Source organism: Olea europaea, chromosome 2, assembly GCF_002742605.1.
Source record: "Olea europaea var. sylvestris chromosome 2, O_europaea_v1, whole genome shotgun sequence".
Taxonomy (NCBI): domain Eukaryota; kingdom Viridiplantae; phylum Streptophyta; class Magnoliopsida; order Lamiales; family Oleaceae; genus Olea; species Olea europaea.
In genome coordinates this window covers 23,135,410-23,151,474 of record NC_036238.1, presented here as the reverse complement: position 1 = coordinate 23,151,474, position 16,065 = coordinate 23,135,410, and the positions used below count along the sequence as shown (strand labels likewise).

The following is a 16,065-nucleotide window of genomic DNA, read 5'->3' as shown; positions in this document are numbered from 1 at the left end:
CCCAAATTACATTCTTACCAGAAGCAGTCACAGATCTGAAGGGAGACAAGCTTGTATTGACGGGTTTAAAGTTCCATGGGTATCATCGGGTGAAGCCGGAAGAAAGAAAGATGGGTCAGAAATATTTGATAGATGTAGTCATGTAGACGCCTGGATGCATTTTCGAGCTGCAGGTAATTCTGACTGCCTCTCAGATACAATCAGTTATACAGCCATATACAGGCAAGTTGAAACTCAAATTTATCAGTATTTATCAGACTTGGTTGAGACAGGAAAGGCAACTAGATTTTAGTCATGAAACTTCATGGATTCTTCACAACTGTTGTATGATTCGACTCAAGTGCGGCATTCTAATGCTTTAATGTGGCAATACATAATCTTGCTGTGAAAACCAATACTAGCTTAAGAATGCGTGACAGTTTCACAGTTGTATCTTGCTCTATTTTTACATGACAAACCAAGTCTTTATCATTTATGGGGTTGGCTATGTTTTTGGCACCCTGTTGGTTTCTAGGATTCATGTCATAAGATTCAGAATGAGCTTCTTTTGCTAAACACTGTGATTTTGAACGAAAAACAAGTGCTTAATAATAACTTATAGTTTCAGTTTGTATCATGAGATTTTACTCCGAGGATGTTTGATTAAGCCTAAAGAAAATTAGAAGTACTCTTTTGAAAAGTAAATAGAGACTTACGTTTAAAAAATAAAGTTTTTGAACTAAAATTTTGTTTACTTTTTTCTGGCAAACGTCCTTGACCAAGAAAAGAAATTTGAAAGCTTCGAAATACACTCGGCTGGGCTTGAAAGTTAGTTTTAAGAACTTTTCCCATTTTTCTAAGGCTAAACGTGCTTTTAGTTTTCAGTTCTCAGTTTTAAAGTTTTTTGCCAACTCTGGATTGAGCACAAACTAACTTCTTATATTCTTTAATGATTTCGTCTGGACTTGCAGCATCATTAAAGAGGTCATGGAGGGAACCCCACATAACCTACTAGAGCCTGTGGCTCAACTGATCGCATCTAGAATCCTGAGCAAGTACCCCTTGATATCTGCTGTCCGTGTGCAGGTCGTAAAGCCTCATATGGCAGTGCAGGGTCCAGTCGACTATTTGGGAGTTGAGATTGTTAGGTATAGAAGCATTGATATACAAACCTAAGCTTTCCAGGAATCCTTGTCGTGCTGGGTTCTCTAGGCAGTGTCTTTCTTCTGTATTTGGATATGGACAGCTTCCAATGTCGCTCAATCGATATCGTCTGATTATTCTTGATAATGAATCTTCTGCTACTTGCATTTATAATATTCTTATTGGCCAGAGGCTCCTATAATCTTATACTTGATGTTATTGAATTTAATTAAAATTCTTGTTGGATGAAAATTTGTTAATAATCACAAAATTTCAACCATGTGTAAATGGAGTAACAGGAACTAATATAACAATTACACAAACCTACGAGCAATGGCTTCAGGATGAGAAGACACAGATCAAGATAAATCATAAATATTAACATAAAAACAGTATTTAGAATTCAAGTTAATATTTTTCTTCTTCTTTGAATATCCAACTTTTTCTGCAGTATAATCTGAGCTAGATTTTGTTTTCCCTCTCTATTTAGCCCATAAATAACTGTTCGAAAATTTACTGTACTGGGAACAATCCCATCATCCAGCATTTCAGAAATCAGTTTCAAAGCTTCTTCAGACTTACCTACTCTACAGAGACAAGTAATGAACATTGTATATGTCTTGAAATCAGGACACGGTCCATTCTGCTTTATTTCATGGAAAACATTCCAAGCAGCAGTAATCTTCCCCATTCTCACATACCCACAGATCAATGATGAATACGTAACAATTGTAGGTTGACAACCGGCCTTTTTCATTTCCTCAAAAGTTTCAAGAGCTTTATTTATCTGTTTTTCCCCAAGGAAGTGGACTAGTAAAGCTGTATATACATGGACAGTAGGACGAATCCCGACCTGTTTCATGGATTCCATCTTTTCCAGTGCTTCTTCTAACCTTCCTCTTCTTAGCAGTCCGTGAACTAAGCTTCCATAGGTGTACTGATCCAGTGTATTTCTTTCAGCCCTGACTTCATTAGTCAAAGATAAGGCCTCCTCCATCTTCCCTGCACGACAGAGGGCCCTAATGTACAATGAATACGTTAGAGGAACTGAAAAACAACCAAATTCGCGTAAAGATTCTATACAGGATCTGGCATCTGACAGTTTATTAACTTCACATAAACAGCCAAGATAAGTTTCCAACAATTCTTTATCAGGAATGCATCCCACTTGAATCATTTCTTGATATATTTGGATTGCTTCATCAACTTTTCTGCCTTTTTTTCCACAAAGAGAGATGATCAAATACTTATACGAGCTTTTGGTTGGTTTACAGCCACTGGACTTCATCTCTCTGAAGTTATTTAGAGCAATATCCGTCAAGCCTGTTCGACCATACAGCATTATAATGATTGTCCATGTATCAGATGTTATTTCGCAACCTTTTCTCCTCATCTCATAAAAGAGAGTTTTCATCTGTTTAAAGTTCTTCCCCTGACCTGCAACTTTCATGGCAATGTTGTATGATTCTGTGTTGTGACTATAACCAGTTTGCATCCCGACCCAAGTGAAAAATTTTATGGCATTAGCATTGTACAGACTGCAATTACGCAAAATTTCCACAACAAGTTCCGTTGTAAATTGCACAGAACATTGCTCCAATTTTTCTTGTATAAAGCACCAATCCTTTGAGGATGATAAAATTTGACAAACTTCACGTACATAATGTTTAGAATGTTCACTAAAAGATTTGAACGCCGCCTCTGGCAAGTAGTGATCCAGCCGAAGGTGCTCTACTTCACGCTCAAATTCCGCACTGCTTTCTGGTTGACTACATAATTCAGTGTTCGGTGTCTCATTTTCAGCAGGACAAAATTTACGAGCTGTCAGCATCCGTTTTATCTCTTCTAACTTCCCCAACTCTCCTTTCTTATCCATATGAGACAAAAGCTGTGTGAATATATTGTCTCCAATGATTATTTCGGAAGCCTGCATTTCATTCAAAGCTTTGATGATCTCATCTGTTGCAGAAACTTTACATAGCTCCTTTATGTATACGGCATATGATTTGGGAGTTGCCTTGATTCCTTTCTCCTCCATGCTCTTGAACACCTTCCATGCGTCAGAAATGCAATTTTGTCTAACATAGCCTGCAGCCACAGCAGTTAGTGCCACACCATCCAATTCAATTCCTGTCTCAATCATCTCTTCATAGAGCTCCAAGGCCTTTTCAAACTCGTTCTTCTGGAAGAGATGTTGCATCAAATTCGTGTAGGTAGAAACTGTTACACGTCCAGAGTGCTTTATTTCATGGAAAAGATTAAATGCCTTCGAAACATCATTTCTTCTCAAATACGTGTTTATAAGGATCCCATAAACATTTCCATAAAAAATATTCCTTTTCTTCATTATTTCGACTATCTCCACTGCATCCTCAATTCTATCTGCTCTGCAGAGCCCTTTGACCAATGTTTCAAAACTTTCAGAGTCAAGGTCAATGTTCTTATTCTTCAAGTCACGAATCAATTCTAAGGCTTCTCTAATTCTCCCTGCAATGCAGAAACTCTTTAGCATGAGACCATAAGCATGATGTTTGGGAATCTCAGAAACTCTTATCATGTCATCGCCAACAACACGAACTGCAGCAGCATCTCCAGATAGTGCCAAACATTTCAATAACTGTTTATACAAAGACAAATCTAACTCCATTTCTTTATTTACCATCTCCTTGTAGAACTCCAATGCAATGTTGGCTTCTCCGGCAGTACAAAGTGCCCGCAACATAATTCTGTAAGTCATCCCATCAGGTTCAACATTGTTTTTTTTCATCTTCTCGAAGATCAACAAACCTTTGCCAATCAACTTTGCTTTCCCATAATGAGACATGAGAATGGTCCATGTCTTAACATTTTTCTCACATGAATTCATTTCCATTTCCTGTAACAACTCCTCGACCAACGCTAACTCCTTGGCTTCCCCAGCTATGTAAATCATTGTATTATAAGTCCCTATTGTGTGTTGAAACCCTGCTTCCAGTTTCAACCAATTGAAAAACCTTAAAGCCAAATGAGGAACCTTGAAGCACCTTTTCAAAACCTTGTCAACTATCTCCTCCGTGTATCTAAAATCCGCATTTTTTAACTTTTCCTCCATTGAGACCACACCATTTTTACCTCTTACAATTCCTGTAATTTGATGAACAACAGGACTAACATCAATCAATTCATTTCCACTCAAGATTTCCATTTGGGCATCCTCTAATCTCGACAAGCTATCAACATTCCTTTTTTCCATTTTCTTACCGGTATTTTCACAAACACCTTGCAAACTATCAAACGCCTTTACAACAGTTTCTTTCTTAGCCGACTGGATTGCTTGGAACACTGAAAACCCAGATGAGTTTTCGTTTTCATCTGTCGTAAGATTTTCAGTTCCTAAAATACCGAGGATTTCATTGAAGAGCGGGCCAAAGTTCATGTTTTCTCTCTGGTTTTTCAAGCGGGTATGCGATGTATCAATATTTTTCTTATTTTGAAGCCTGCTTGAAGATTTATTGGAGAGAATTGAAAAGTAAAATTCTTGAGCAACATCGCTCCGATCGTTATTCAGCAAATTGTTGCAAGAAGCTGAACGTAAGAATCCACGTCTAAATAAGTTCCTCATTTTGCTGAAATTTGGCCCTCATTGGATTTAATTATAACGGCGAAATTGTATTATTTTAAAGAATGAATGGTGGAAAGTTTTTAATTTGTGTATAATATTATTTTATGAAGAGCTTGTTTGGTAGAATTTAAAAGTAATTAAAATTAATTTTTTGATCATTATATTTACTATTTCAGTCATCATCAGTCATCATTTTGAATTTTACTCTCATAGGTAGGACTCATTTTCTCTCTAACGATCAAAAATCAATTATCAAAATTTCTACCAAATAAATACTAAATATTGTGTCATTAAAAATAGGAAAGGAAAAAATTAAATTAAATTAAATTGAAGAATTTTAATGGGGGCCAAATGGTTCAGGGAATTTCTCGTTTAGCCCATTATCTCTCTCTCTCTCTCTTTTCGTTTTGTTTTTTGTTTTTTTTAACTCATTTTTAATCAAGTATTCTCATCTTAAAATATTTTACATGTAAATTCAATTTTTTTTTTTAAATTTTAACCACACATTCTAAATGCTTAGCCCGCTTGATACCTATGTTTTTAAAAATGCATTTCTCTTTCTTTTCTTTTCAATCACACATTCTTTATTAAAATAATATTACACGTAAATCAAAAAATTTCCTTATTTTTTAACTACACATTTTCCATCAATTTACTTTTCTAAAATGTATTTTTACATGAAAATGGGTATCAAACACCATCTATGAAAACTTTTAGCTCCTACTTGACAACCATCATTTCGAGTAATTTTTTTAAGAACGTGCAATTAAAAAGTAAAAATATTTTAAAATTTATGTATAAAATATTTTATTACAAATGTGTAAATGAAAATAAGTGTGTTTAGCTTCTTTAAGTTTTTAAATTGTTTGCTACAGTATCATTATTTACCATATATTAATAAAATAAAATATTTTACACACAAATCAATAAAATTTCTTTATTTTTTAATTATACGTTTTTTTAAAAATATACTATTCAAATTTCTTTAATTTTCCAAATAATTAGTGACAAACAGGTTAGTCTCGTTTGGTAGCAATTTTTCATTCAAAAAATTAATTTTTTATCGTTAATTTATAATTTTAACCGTTATTTTCTACTTCTTCATTTACAAATGAGGTTAATAATAAAAAATCAATTCTCATAATTTAAGGGGTTAAGTATAGAATGAAAGAGTCGTAAAATAATATACTACACCTTCATTATCCAACGTTTGGATTGACACCTCAGCTCTGAATTTCAAATAACATTTTGAATTTCAAATCTCGTATAACGGCCAAATTATCGCCTCCTGCCCCACGCACCCCAAATTCCCCCTTTCACCAAACAGTAGCTTTTGTTCATAAAATCCCGCTATCCATACCAAAATTCTTCATCTCTGCTACTTCTGTGTGCTTGTATTTGTGGGGGAAAATGGCAACTCTAACACCAGGAATCCTACTCAAACTTCTCCAATCCATGAATTCCCATACAAGAGTTACCGGTGACCACCGTTCGCCGCTCCTTCAGGTCATTGGGATCGTGCCGGCCCTTTCGGCCGCCGATTCGCTCTGGCCCCACCACGGGTTTTACGTGCAGCTCTCCGACTCAATTAACTCCACCTACGTTTCACTTTCAGACCGAGACACAGATCTAATCCTCACAAACCGGCTCCAGCTCGGCCAGTTTGTCCACCTAGACCGGTTTATCTTCGATTCCCCTCCAGTTCCGGTAGCCGTCAATGTGCGTCCAATTGCCGGGCGCCATTCTTTTGTTGGAACCCCTGAGCCCTTAATTGCCCGCATTTCACCTTCCAGAAATGGATTTGTTATTCAGCCTGTATCAGATTCCGATTTTTCTGGGAATCCTATTGCAGCCTATTTGTCGAGAACCGGGAAGAAAGATGCGGATTCCGGTTTAGTAACTAGCGTTGCTGATGAAAAGGCAAGCAAGGCTAGCAGGCAAATGAGTGCTCCGAAGGAGAATGTGAATGTGAATATGAGTTATGAAGGTGAACAGGGTAGTAACAGTAGAACGGGTTCGGAAAAGGGTTCGAAGAGGTTTTCGTCCCCAGGGGCATTGAAGCAAAGATCCGTGTCCGCTGGGAAGAAGGCACCAGGGGCGGAGAGGGATCCATCGCCAGCTGGGAAATCAGGGAAGAGGTCTGCTTCCCCTGTGCCTTCAAAGTGCATGGTGCCGAGTCTTGCTGCTGCGAAGGAGGAAAATAGAAGGACATCAAGGGAAGCAGCCATAATTGTGCCTTCTAGGTACAGGCAACCGTCGCCCACTAATGGGAGGCGGCAGGCCAGTCCGGTAGTGGCGAGGCGGATGTCATTGTCCCCCGGCCGACGGTTGTCTGGTGGGATCAAAGTCACACCAGCAGTAGACTCTTCTGGAAAGAAGAAGATGGCTACTATTGCAGCTGGGATTTCTAAAGTTTCTGAGGCCCTTGTAGGGCCTGCAAAGCTGGGCAGGAAGAGCTGGGATGAAGGACCGGCTCCGGCTGACGGAGGTTCTTCTGAGCAGAAAGACAAGGCTGGAACTAAGAATAGACCGGATTTTCAGGCTATTTTGAGAACTCAGGTTAGATCCCTTTTCAGATTTCTCAGACTAGCTGCTGATTTTTTTATTTGAATTGATAAGTGGGATCATAATTCTGATCTATTCATAAATCAATGTTTGATTTCTTGAATTTTACTTTTTGCGACGATGATCATTGTGATTAGAGTGCGTTAGTTCTCCCTGTTTTAGTTGATGCATATGTTAATTAGCGATAGTTCTCCTTGACATACATTTGGTATATACCATGATTTTGCAGGCTGCTATTTCTAGGCGTTTAAGTGATGTAAATGAGCAACAATCTGATCACGGTTATTCAGATGAAAAACAAAAATCTAACGTGGCTGAGAATCGTCCTTTTGAGAAGCCAAATGAAGCATCTCCTGTAATCACTATTCATGAAAAGAAATGGACTGATGGAAGCATTCCATTGAATGCACTCTCTTCAGGCCTTGCATTGCTTGGGAAGGTATTTTTTGATTTCAAATAATCTGCCAGTATAACAGTAAGTTGTTGTGTTTTCACTGCTTACTTGAATTGCTGTATTTAATTCGCTTGTGTCCTCCAAGGTTGGTGTTGAACGAGCTCATCTAAAATCTAAAGTTGTTAGAAGGGAAACGTATACATATATTTAAATTTAGTTTTCAAGAACCTCCCTCACTGACAATCTGAATTTATATGTTACAATTTGGGTAAACAGACACGGGTGAGGCATTGTCCCGTCTGCTTCGATATTAGTTGAAGAAACTCATCTGAAAGTTCAAATTGTTTGGGAGGAAACACATTTATTTAAATCTAATCTTCAACAATGGAATATAATTAATTATATTTTCATGGTACAGGAGGCTATGCAAAGGAGAGTAGTTGCTTCCACAGCTGCAGCCGAAGCTTTAGAAGAGGCCATTGCAACAGAGTCTATTGTGAGGAGCCTGAGGTGATTATTAATTTCTTTCTTTTTGTCTCTCTCTCTACACAAAATCCTTCCTGGAACAAATGTTTGAATATGTGTTGTTTAAATTAATACGCTCCGGCTTCCAATGCTACTATATATGCAACTCTAACTTGTTCAATATCGTTAGCACACAATTTTTTTCTTCTTATGTTGATTCCAAGTGGCTATTAAGAGGTGTTCAGTTAGGAGTAAAATAAATATTTTCTTATATATTTGGGTGCAAGTACTACAGATTTTAAGGAATGTCAATTTGTCATTTCTAACTTCTTCTAAATATGTCATAAAATAAATTGCAGTTCCCTTTCTAAAATACACTTCAGTAGATGTTGAACCTGTAAACAGTATCATTGCTATAATTCTTGCTGCTCTCTTAGTGTAATTAGTATTTTAATCAATGTCGCTCTGCTTTTATTACGTTTTCATATTGTTTCAACGAAAATGAGATAAATAATTATTTGATTAAAAAGAATCTCATGTATTTTTGATTGACCACAAAGAGGATATTGAAAAAGAACAAAACAATTTTACTCTGAAAGAAGATATTCTAAAAGAACAAAACAATTAAACTCTTAAGATCATTTGATCATTAGAATGGAGAAAATTATGCATTTTTTTTTATGTTCAGATCTTTTAGATTTCAATTCTTATTTTTAATGTTTGGCTCCTTAACTTGGTGATTGTTATTTAAAATATTACAAAAAACTCGAATTAATTGTAATTTACGTTGAATAAAATTCTTTCCCTTGCTATGAAATTAAAGGAATATCTTAAGATGAAATCAAATTCTGTTTTCAAGCTTAGTCAGTCATCTGATTGAATCTTATTATGGTATTCAGGTTTGGTTTCCTTCCCATGCCTTGGTGCCTCAAGTATCTAAAAATTATTAAGTTGTTATTTGCAGTATTGCTTCACTATTTTCTCTTTCTGCATCTTTAATGATTGTTATTTGCTGTATTGCTTCATTTTATTTTTTTTTCTCTTTCTGCAGTTACCTTTAATGATTCATCGACACATTAACCTTTGTTTACCTGTTTACTCTTTGCAGCATGTTTTCAGATCTCTGTATGAGGTCGAAGCCAGAAAATCCTCTACCTACTATTGATCGATTTATGTCAATTTATGAAGATATTGTGAAATCTACAGCAGGGGTTGAATCCGTTGCTATAAATCATAATTTGATAACTCGTCAAAATATCCCAATCGAGCAATCAAAATCGTCCGCCCTTTGGGTAGAAGCAGCTCTGGCTACCAATCTTGAAGTTGTCTCCCTCCTGACTAGCCCAAACTTTGAGACTTCAATGAAATTGGAAGAATCTGTACAGAAACAATCTGCCACCGTACCTGTCAAGAATAATGCAAAGGTGGTTTCATCATCTTTTGTTGGCACTTGGACTCGGGGCAATGGAATGAATGAGACCATTGAACTTGCCAAGAATTTGCAGTCGGAGATGCAAATGTGGTTTTTAAAGTTTGTCGAGGAGTCACTAGATGCTGGTTTTCAGGTCTTTCGAAAGAACAATCCAAAGAATCTCCATGGTGGTCCAATAGCAGGAATTGTATCACAGTTGAAGCGAGTCAACGACTGGTTGGATCGCGAAGTATCTAAAAAGGACGAGTTGATGATGGGAAAGATCGAGCCTCTGAAGCGAAAGATCTATGATTTTCTTATGCAACATGTCGAGCAACGATAAAAAATCGTGCTCGCCTTAATTCGTGATTTTATTTGTTATTGATAAAACTCAAGATTATCTTTTCCTTGTTCAAGCATTTCATCCATCTTTTGAGACATTGATAAATTAGTGAGTTTTCTCTTTTTATTCATTAGATTTTATGATGTTAATGCAACTAATTTTGCATATATGCAACAGGGAAAGAATATATTATGCAAAAATTAAATTATCGCCTGGGCTCCGGTACCGTCCGGCAGCTGGCGACTGCCGGTCAATCGGTATTTATAACATATTAATATTTGATTAACATGAATTGAGAAAGATTCAAAGAATTATCCCCTAAGTGGGTTGCCACTCCGGCAGTCATGCACATCTCCATTTTTATTTCTTTAATTTCAATACACGTAGTTAAATATTGATCAATAATCCAATGAAAATGCAGTGAAGAAAAAGAAATTTAAAATCTTATTTAGTATTTTCTTTTTCTTATAAATTTAGTATAGTTTTAGGTGACGACCGTCTCAAGACTTGGTCTAAACTCATAAAATTTTATATCACTATTAAATAAAAAAAAAATTAGATAATTAAATGTGCAATATTTTTAAAAAAAAAATCAGATTTTCAGATGGGATGATTTATAATATATTTAATAATACGAAAGTTTTGAGTTCAAGACGCACATTAAATCATGCACACTATGCATAGGAGCATGTCGAAAACAAAATTTAACTACATATTCTTAAGAGACTAAAACTTTTATATTAATAGATTTACTAATCGGAATTGCTTAATTAGTACTGTGTACGAAATTTACCCTCACAAAAATTTTAAAATGTTAAATAACAATTACGTAAAAAGGTCCTTTTTAACTATAATTAAAAAGTAACTTTGTTTTCCTTTCTTAAGTCAGTGATGGTATTGGTATGACTGCGTTTATTTCAAGAAAGGAGGGAGAGAAGAATTCAAAACCTTAATTCATTACCTAACATACGAATCATATAAATGTATAATATATTGAGAGTGAGAATTGGTAAAAGAAGGTTTTCTCACACGATAAGCTCTTCCAATTTTCCAATGGACACTTTCTTATCTTATTCATAGCAGTTGATTCATTCTATTCAGTGTGTGACTTTTTCAATAAATTACCTTTCAGTTTTTTTTTATGGGTTCTTGTATTGACGTTATTTGTAGTTCTTTTGCAGTGTTATAATTTGATACGGAATTGGAATTTTGGATTGATTTATTTAATAGTAGTTTGAACAATAAGAGGATTTTTTATTTTTGATTTTTAATCCTCAATCGGGCATAGTTTCTTTACAAATTCTTGTATATTTGTTAATATGCAGTAGTGTTTTGTCCAGCCTTAATTTTTGATAAATTTCTTAACTTTTCTCATTTAAAGGGTTTTTCCCAATTGTTCTGAATTTTTCGGGATAGGAGTTCTACACACTTGAAGGCATACACATGGAAGAAGTGTTAAAAGAGGTTTATGGTGCTTGAGCTAAATTCTCAATAGTTCTTTAAAGGGAGAAAGAGCAGAAACAGATGGGAAATAATTGTGTTAGTGCAAGGATTTCTGAGGATGGGTTTTTCCACACGATTTCTCATTCATTACGGTGGTCTACATCACCCGAAATGATCACTTATAATGAGAAAGAAATAAGTCAGGAAAGATCTAATGTTACGAAAGAGCCAGAAGTTCAGAATAAGGCCCCGGAATTGGTGAAGATAGGCGAGGAGACCAGGAAACTTGAGACGGCAATCATAGTCATGGAAGAGGGAAAACAAACTGAGGCCAGAAGATGGGAAGAGGTGATCAAGATCACGAATAAGGACAGAAGTATTGCTCAAACCACTATACCGGAACACTTGACTGCGATCATGAACGAGAAGGCTAAACCGGTTCTGCCCCCAAAACCCAAGCAACCTCACAATGTAAAGAGGCTGGCGACTGTTGGTCTTCAGGTGGATTCCGTGCTAAGAACCGAAACAGGACATTTGAAAGAGCATTATAATTTGGGGCCCAAACTTGGAAACGGGCAGTATGGAACGACTTTTCTTTGTGTGGAGAAAGAAACACAAAAGGAGTATGCATGTAAATCCATTGCAAAGAGGAAATTGTTAACCATGGAAGATGTTGAGGATGTGAGGAAAGAAATTCAGATCATGTATCATTTATCCGGGCACCCTAATATCATTTCTATACAAGGTGCTTATGAAGATTCTGTGGCTGTTCATGTTGTCATGGAACTGTGTACGGGAGGCGAGTTATTTGATAGAATCATTAAGCAGGGGCATTATTCGGAGAAAAAAGCAGCCGAGCTTACTAGGACAATAGTTGGTGTAATAGAATCATGCCATTCTTTGGGAGTCATGCACGGAGACCTCAAGCCCGAGAATTTTCTCTTTGTTAACGAGGATGAGGATTCACCCTTAAAGATTATAGATTTTGGATTATCAGTCTTCTTCAAACCAGGTATATCCAAAAATATGATCTTTCTTGATTCATTTTGACTTACTTGTAATCTTCTAACACATATTCATCAGAAATCATATGATTGGATTAATACGTAACAAAAATGGAGACGAAAATAATTATGTATGAATTTTTCACTATGAACCTACAGGGCAAATTTTCACTGATGTGGTTGGGAGCCCTTATTATGTTGCTCCGGAAGTGCTTCGCAATCGTTATGGACCAGAGGCAGACGTATGGAGCGTGGGTGTGATTATTTATACCCTTCTTAGTGGTGTGCCTCCATTTTGGGGTGGTAAGAAAGAGCCATTTTTTCCATTCAAGTTTGATGTCATCTGAATTTTACACAGATAGTTCTCATGCTTCTGTTTGATTTCACCCAGAAAGTGAGCAAGAAATATTTGAAGACGTTTTGTATGGCGACCTTGACTTCTCATCAGATCCTTGGCCCAAAATATCTGAAAGTGCTAGAGACTTGGTGAAGAAAATTCTTGTGAGAGATCCAAGAAAGAGGTTAACTGCTCATGAAATTCTTTGTAAGTTTTATTATTAGTTTTAGCTTTATGGCTAATATATGCGTAAAATTCGACAGATTGAGTTTTAAAGAGAAACTTTTCTAAGCACGAGATGAAAATGAATTAATAATTACCCTTTGTGTTTTTGCTTAAAATACTTGGAACTTTTTATTAAATAAATAGATTACAGTACTAGGTTAACTATCCTTTCGGTAATGTTGAATTAATGTTGTTCAAATTTATAGATTTATTGTTATTTTCATTGTTGGATTGTGTTATGTTGACACGTGATATCGAGTTATGTTTTATTATTTTGGGCATAAAGTTTTGGGAGTCACTATATACCATCGGATATCATTTCTCGAGTCGGTTCTACATTTATTGTTATCCATTCGAACTACTGTTAAGATAAAATTTGAAAAACACTAGAATTGTTAGTTTCCAAGTGCAGAATTTCTTTTAACATATCTAGTTCTTCTATCCAGTTTAAAACTTATTTTCCTCCAGGTCACCCTTGGGTGCAGGTCGATGGAGTAGCTCCCTACAAACCTCTTGATTCTGCAGTTTTAAGCCGCTTGAAACAGTTTTCGGCCTTGGACAAGCTCAAGAAAATTGCTCTTAGGGTATGTTTTTGCATCTTAACCTCCAAAAACGGAGAGCAAATAGATCATTCTTGAGTAAGAGCAATCAAGAATTTCGGATTACTTGAGTGAACTAATTTTTCATTTTATTATTTATGCATACACAATAATATATTTAGGACAGAAGTATAATGTATGTTTCCTATGTTCTTTTAGTGCATGTTAGGCAATCTTCTTGTTATTATGTTGTTCAGTGTGCAATCTTCCTATCAAACACGCACTTAGTTTCTGTGCCTACATTTTTCTGAATCAATTTTTCTGCTTCTAGGTCATTGCGGAAAGTCTCCCCCAAGAAGAAATTGCAGGGTTAAGAGAAATGTTCAAAATGTTAGACACGGACAGCAGTGGTAAGATCACTTTTGAAGAACTCAAGGGTGGTCTAAAACGATTTGGAGCTAATGTTGATGAATCTGAGATATATGATTTGCTAAAAGCCGTAAGTGTCATTTCTAATCTCTCGCTTTACCAAGTTTGCATATAATATGTGACTAGATATCAATAGGATAAAATAGAGGTTTAAACATCGACAGTTTACATTGTATTCGGAATAACAAAAAACCACCACATTTAGCCTCCATTTAGCCCCCAATAAATTCTATTACATTACATTCCATTTTTCTCTCTCCTATTTTTAACTACACAATCTTTCATAAAATAATATTACATGTAAATCGAAAAATTTTTCTTATTTTTAAACCATTTATTTTAAAAAAAAATACTATTCCACGCATTAAGAAAATAGGGGCCATACGGGGGCTTAAATAGGCTTGGCAACACTATGTCACATATCTCTTCGGTTCCAATTCATTTTCTTGACTGCGCAGGCAGATGTTGACAATAGTGGTACAATTGACTATGGTGAGTTCATTGCTGCAACGTTGCGTCTGGACACGATTGAGAAGGAAGATAATCTATTTACAGCATTTTCATACTTCGACAAAGATAGAAGAGGTTACATTACACGAGATGCACTTCAAAAGGCTTGTGAAGAGTTCGGCATGCAGGATGTTCACTTGGAAGAAATTATCCAAGAAGCTGATCAAAACAATGTAAGGGCTTCTATCGTTGCTTTAACTTTATAATCTTGCTCTTAAAATGTTAAAACATAAACCATAGTTGATCTCAAATGACATAGTAAAGTAGACATGTCGATCTCCAATTCTTTTCGTTTCAAATTTTATATTTGAATAAGAAAACGAAAAAAACGAATGATCAAAATTTTCAATTCCCGTCCAATCCCTATTTAGTCTAATGTAGCATAACAGTGTTTTGTCCTATTAATGTAGATGTTCCATAACTAAAGGTTTCTTATTATTTAGTTATTTACTTAGTATTTGGGTGTTCATCCACCGTAATAAGTTCTTATTTTTTATTTTTCAGGATGGCAGGATAGATTACAATGAATTTGTGGCCATGATGCATAAAGGAAATACGGATTCAGGTAAGAAAAATCTACAGAATAATATTGATATTGGATATAGGGAGGCAATGCAAGTCTGTTGAACTGTATAGAAATCCATTAGTGTTGAGCATCGAGAAATAGTTAACTAGGATTATTTTCAAGAATGTTGGATATTTATGATTCTATGATCACAAGGAAATAATGTGTCTATTATTTCGAAGTACTCGTGTTCCAATAAGAATTCCATATTCTGCATTTCATGTCTCTAAAAGATCGATTATATATCTTGCCGTCGGTCCAATTTTTGTTATTGATGCTTGACAATATTCAATTTGGAAGTAAGCTAAATGCTACCCTCAAACCTAATGGTTGGCTGGTGTAGGAACTTAGAAGTGAAGTGTAGCCTGCTACACGACCACATTGGTTGACACATCACACACACATGGGAGCTTGACATTATTTTATTCGCGCGGGACCCACAGTTCGGCTGTGAGAAGTGTGTCAACCTTTGTATCAAACAATGTGGTTGAGTAGCATTTTTCTTTTTCCATTTGCCAAACAAAGAATAAAGTCGACAGAAGTCCATTCATTTCACAACTAATAATTCCATGTGAGCCAGCTCACTTTACTATTGCGATGTGATTAAACAATAAATTATTAGAGCATACAAAAACATGATAAAATTCTTAAATAAAGATATTCCTCATACTGAATCATGCCAAACAGCCCCTTAAAGACAATTGAAGATATCTTTTCACTTGTACCATCCACAACTTTCTCGTCTCATGTCAAAAATATAGGGCATGCAAACAACTACTAGAGTTTAAAATCCATTGTCAATTGGTTTGGTTGAACTGAGCTTTCATTCAACTCGTGTTCATCTCGACTGCGATGAATTTTATTTTCAAAATTTGTAGTCATAATTTTGATTCTAAAATTAATGGAAGCCGAACCGGTCAAAGTAATAATTTTTTAACTGATTATGAGGAGACTTTTAACATGCCAGAGTCTATGGATCATACTTTGAACCGATATGAAGGTCGACCATCCATCGGAGAAAAAATAACAAACAAATATTGTAGAATTCTCAGGAAATTCTTCGATTTCTTGTGAAAGTAAATAATATCTGCTTCTTATATTTCGTGAATAAT

General features: G+C 35.7%; 3 protein-coding genes across 4 annotated transcripts; 2 read left to right on the top strand and 1 right to left on the bottom strand.

Moving 5' to 3' along the window:
* Positions 1–1,461: 1,461 nt before the first annotated feature.
* Positions 1,462–4,733, bottom strand: LOC111367191 (putative pentatricopeptide repeat-containing protein At5g06400, mitochondrial). The gene has a single exon (XM_022987943.1). The coding sequence runs from the start codon at positions 4,721–4,723 to the stop codon at positions 1,526–1,528; it is 3,198 nt and encodes a 1,065-aa protein (XP_022843711.1). The 5' UTR covers positions 4,724–4,733; the 3' UTR covers positions 1,462–1,525.
* A 1,287-nt stretch (positions 4,734–6,020) lies between these two features.
* On the top strand, positions 6,021–10,036 carry LOC111367183. Its single transcript, XM_022987931.1, has 4 exons — positions 6,021–7,282; positions 7,518–7,727; positions 8,101–8,192; positions 9,256–10,036. Exons 1-4 carry the CDS (start codon positions 6,134–6,136, stop codon positions 9,899–9,901), a joined length of 2,097 nt encoding a protein of 698 aa, XP_022843699.1. The 5' UTR covers positions 6,021–6,133; the 3' UTR covers positions 9,902–10,036.
* A 948-nt stretch (positions 10,037–10,984) lies between these two features.
* Positions 10,985–15,137, top strand: LOC111367170 (calcium-dependent protein kinase 26-like). 2 transcript variants are annotated; one of them, XM_022987919.1, is made up of 7 exons: positions 10,985–12,356; positions 12,508–12,651; positions 12,740–12,892; positions 13,379–13,494; positions 13,781–13,948; positions 14,341–14,561; positions 14,893–15,006. In XM_022987919.1, the coding sequence occupies exons 1-7, from the start codon at positions 11,426–11,428 to the stop codon at positions 14,903–14,905; spliced, it is 1,746 nt and encodes a 581-aa protein (XP_022843687.1). In that variant the 5' UTR covers positions 10,985–11,425; the 3' UTR covers positions 14,906–15,006. The 2 variants fall into 2 exon arrangements, with proteins under 2 accessions (XP_022843687.1, XP_022843679.1); XM_022987911.1 differs by having other exon boundaries at positions 10,987–12,356; positions 14,337–14,561; positions 14,893–15,137.
* Positions 15,138–16,065: the final 928 nt, after the last annotated feature.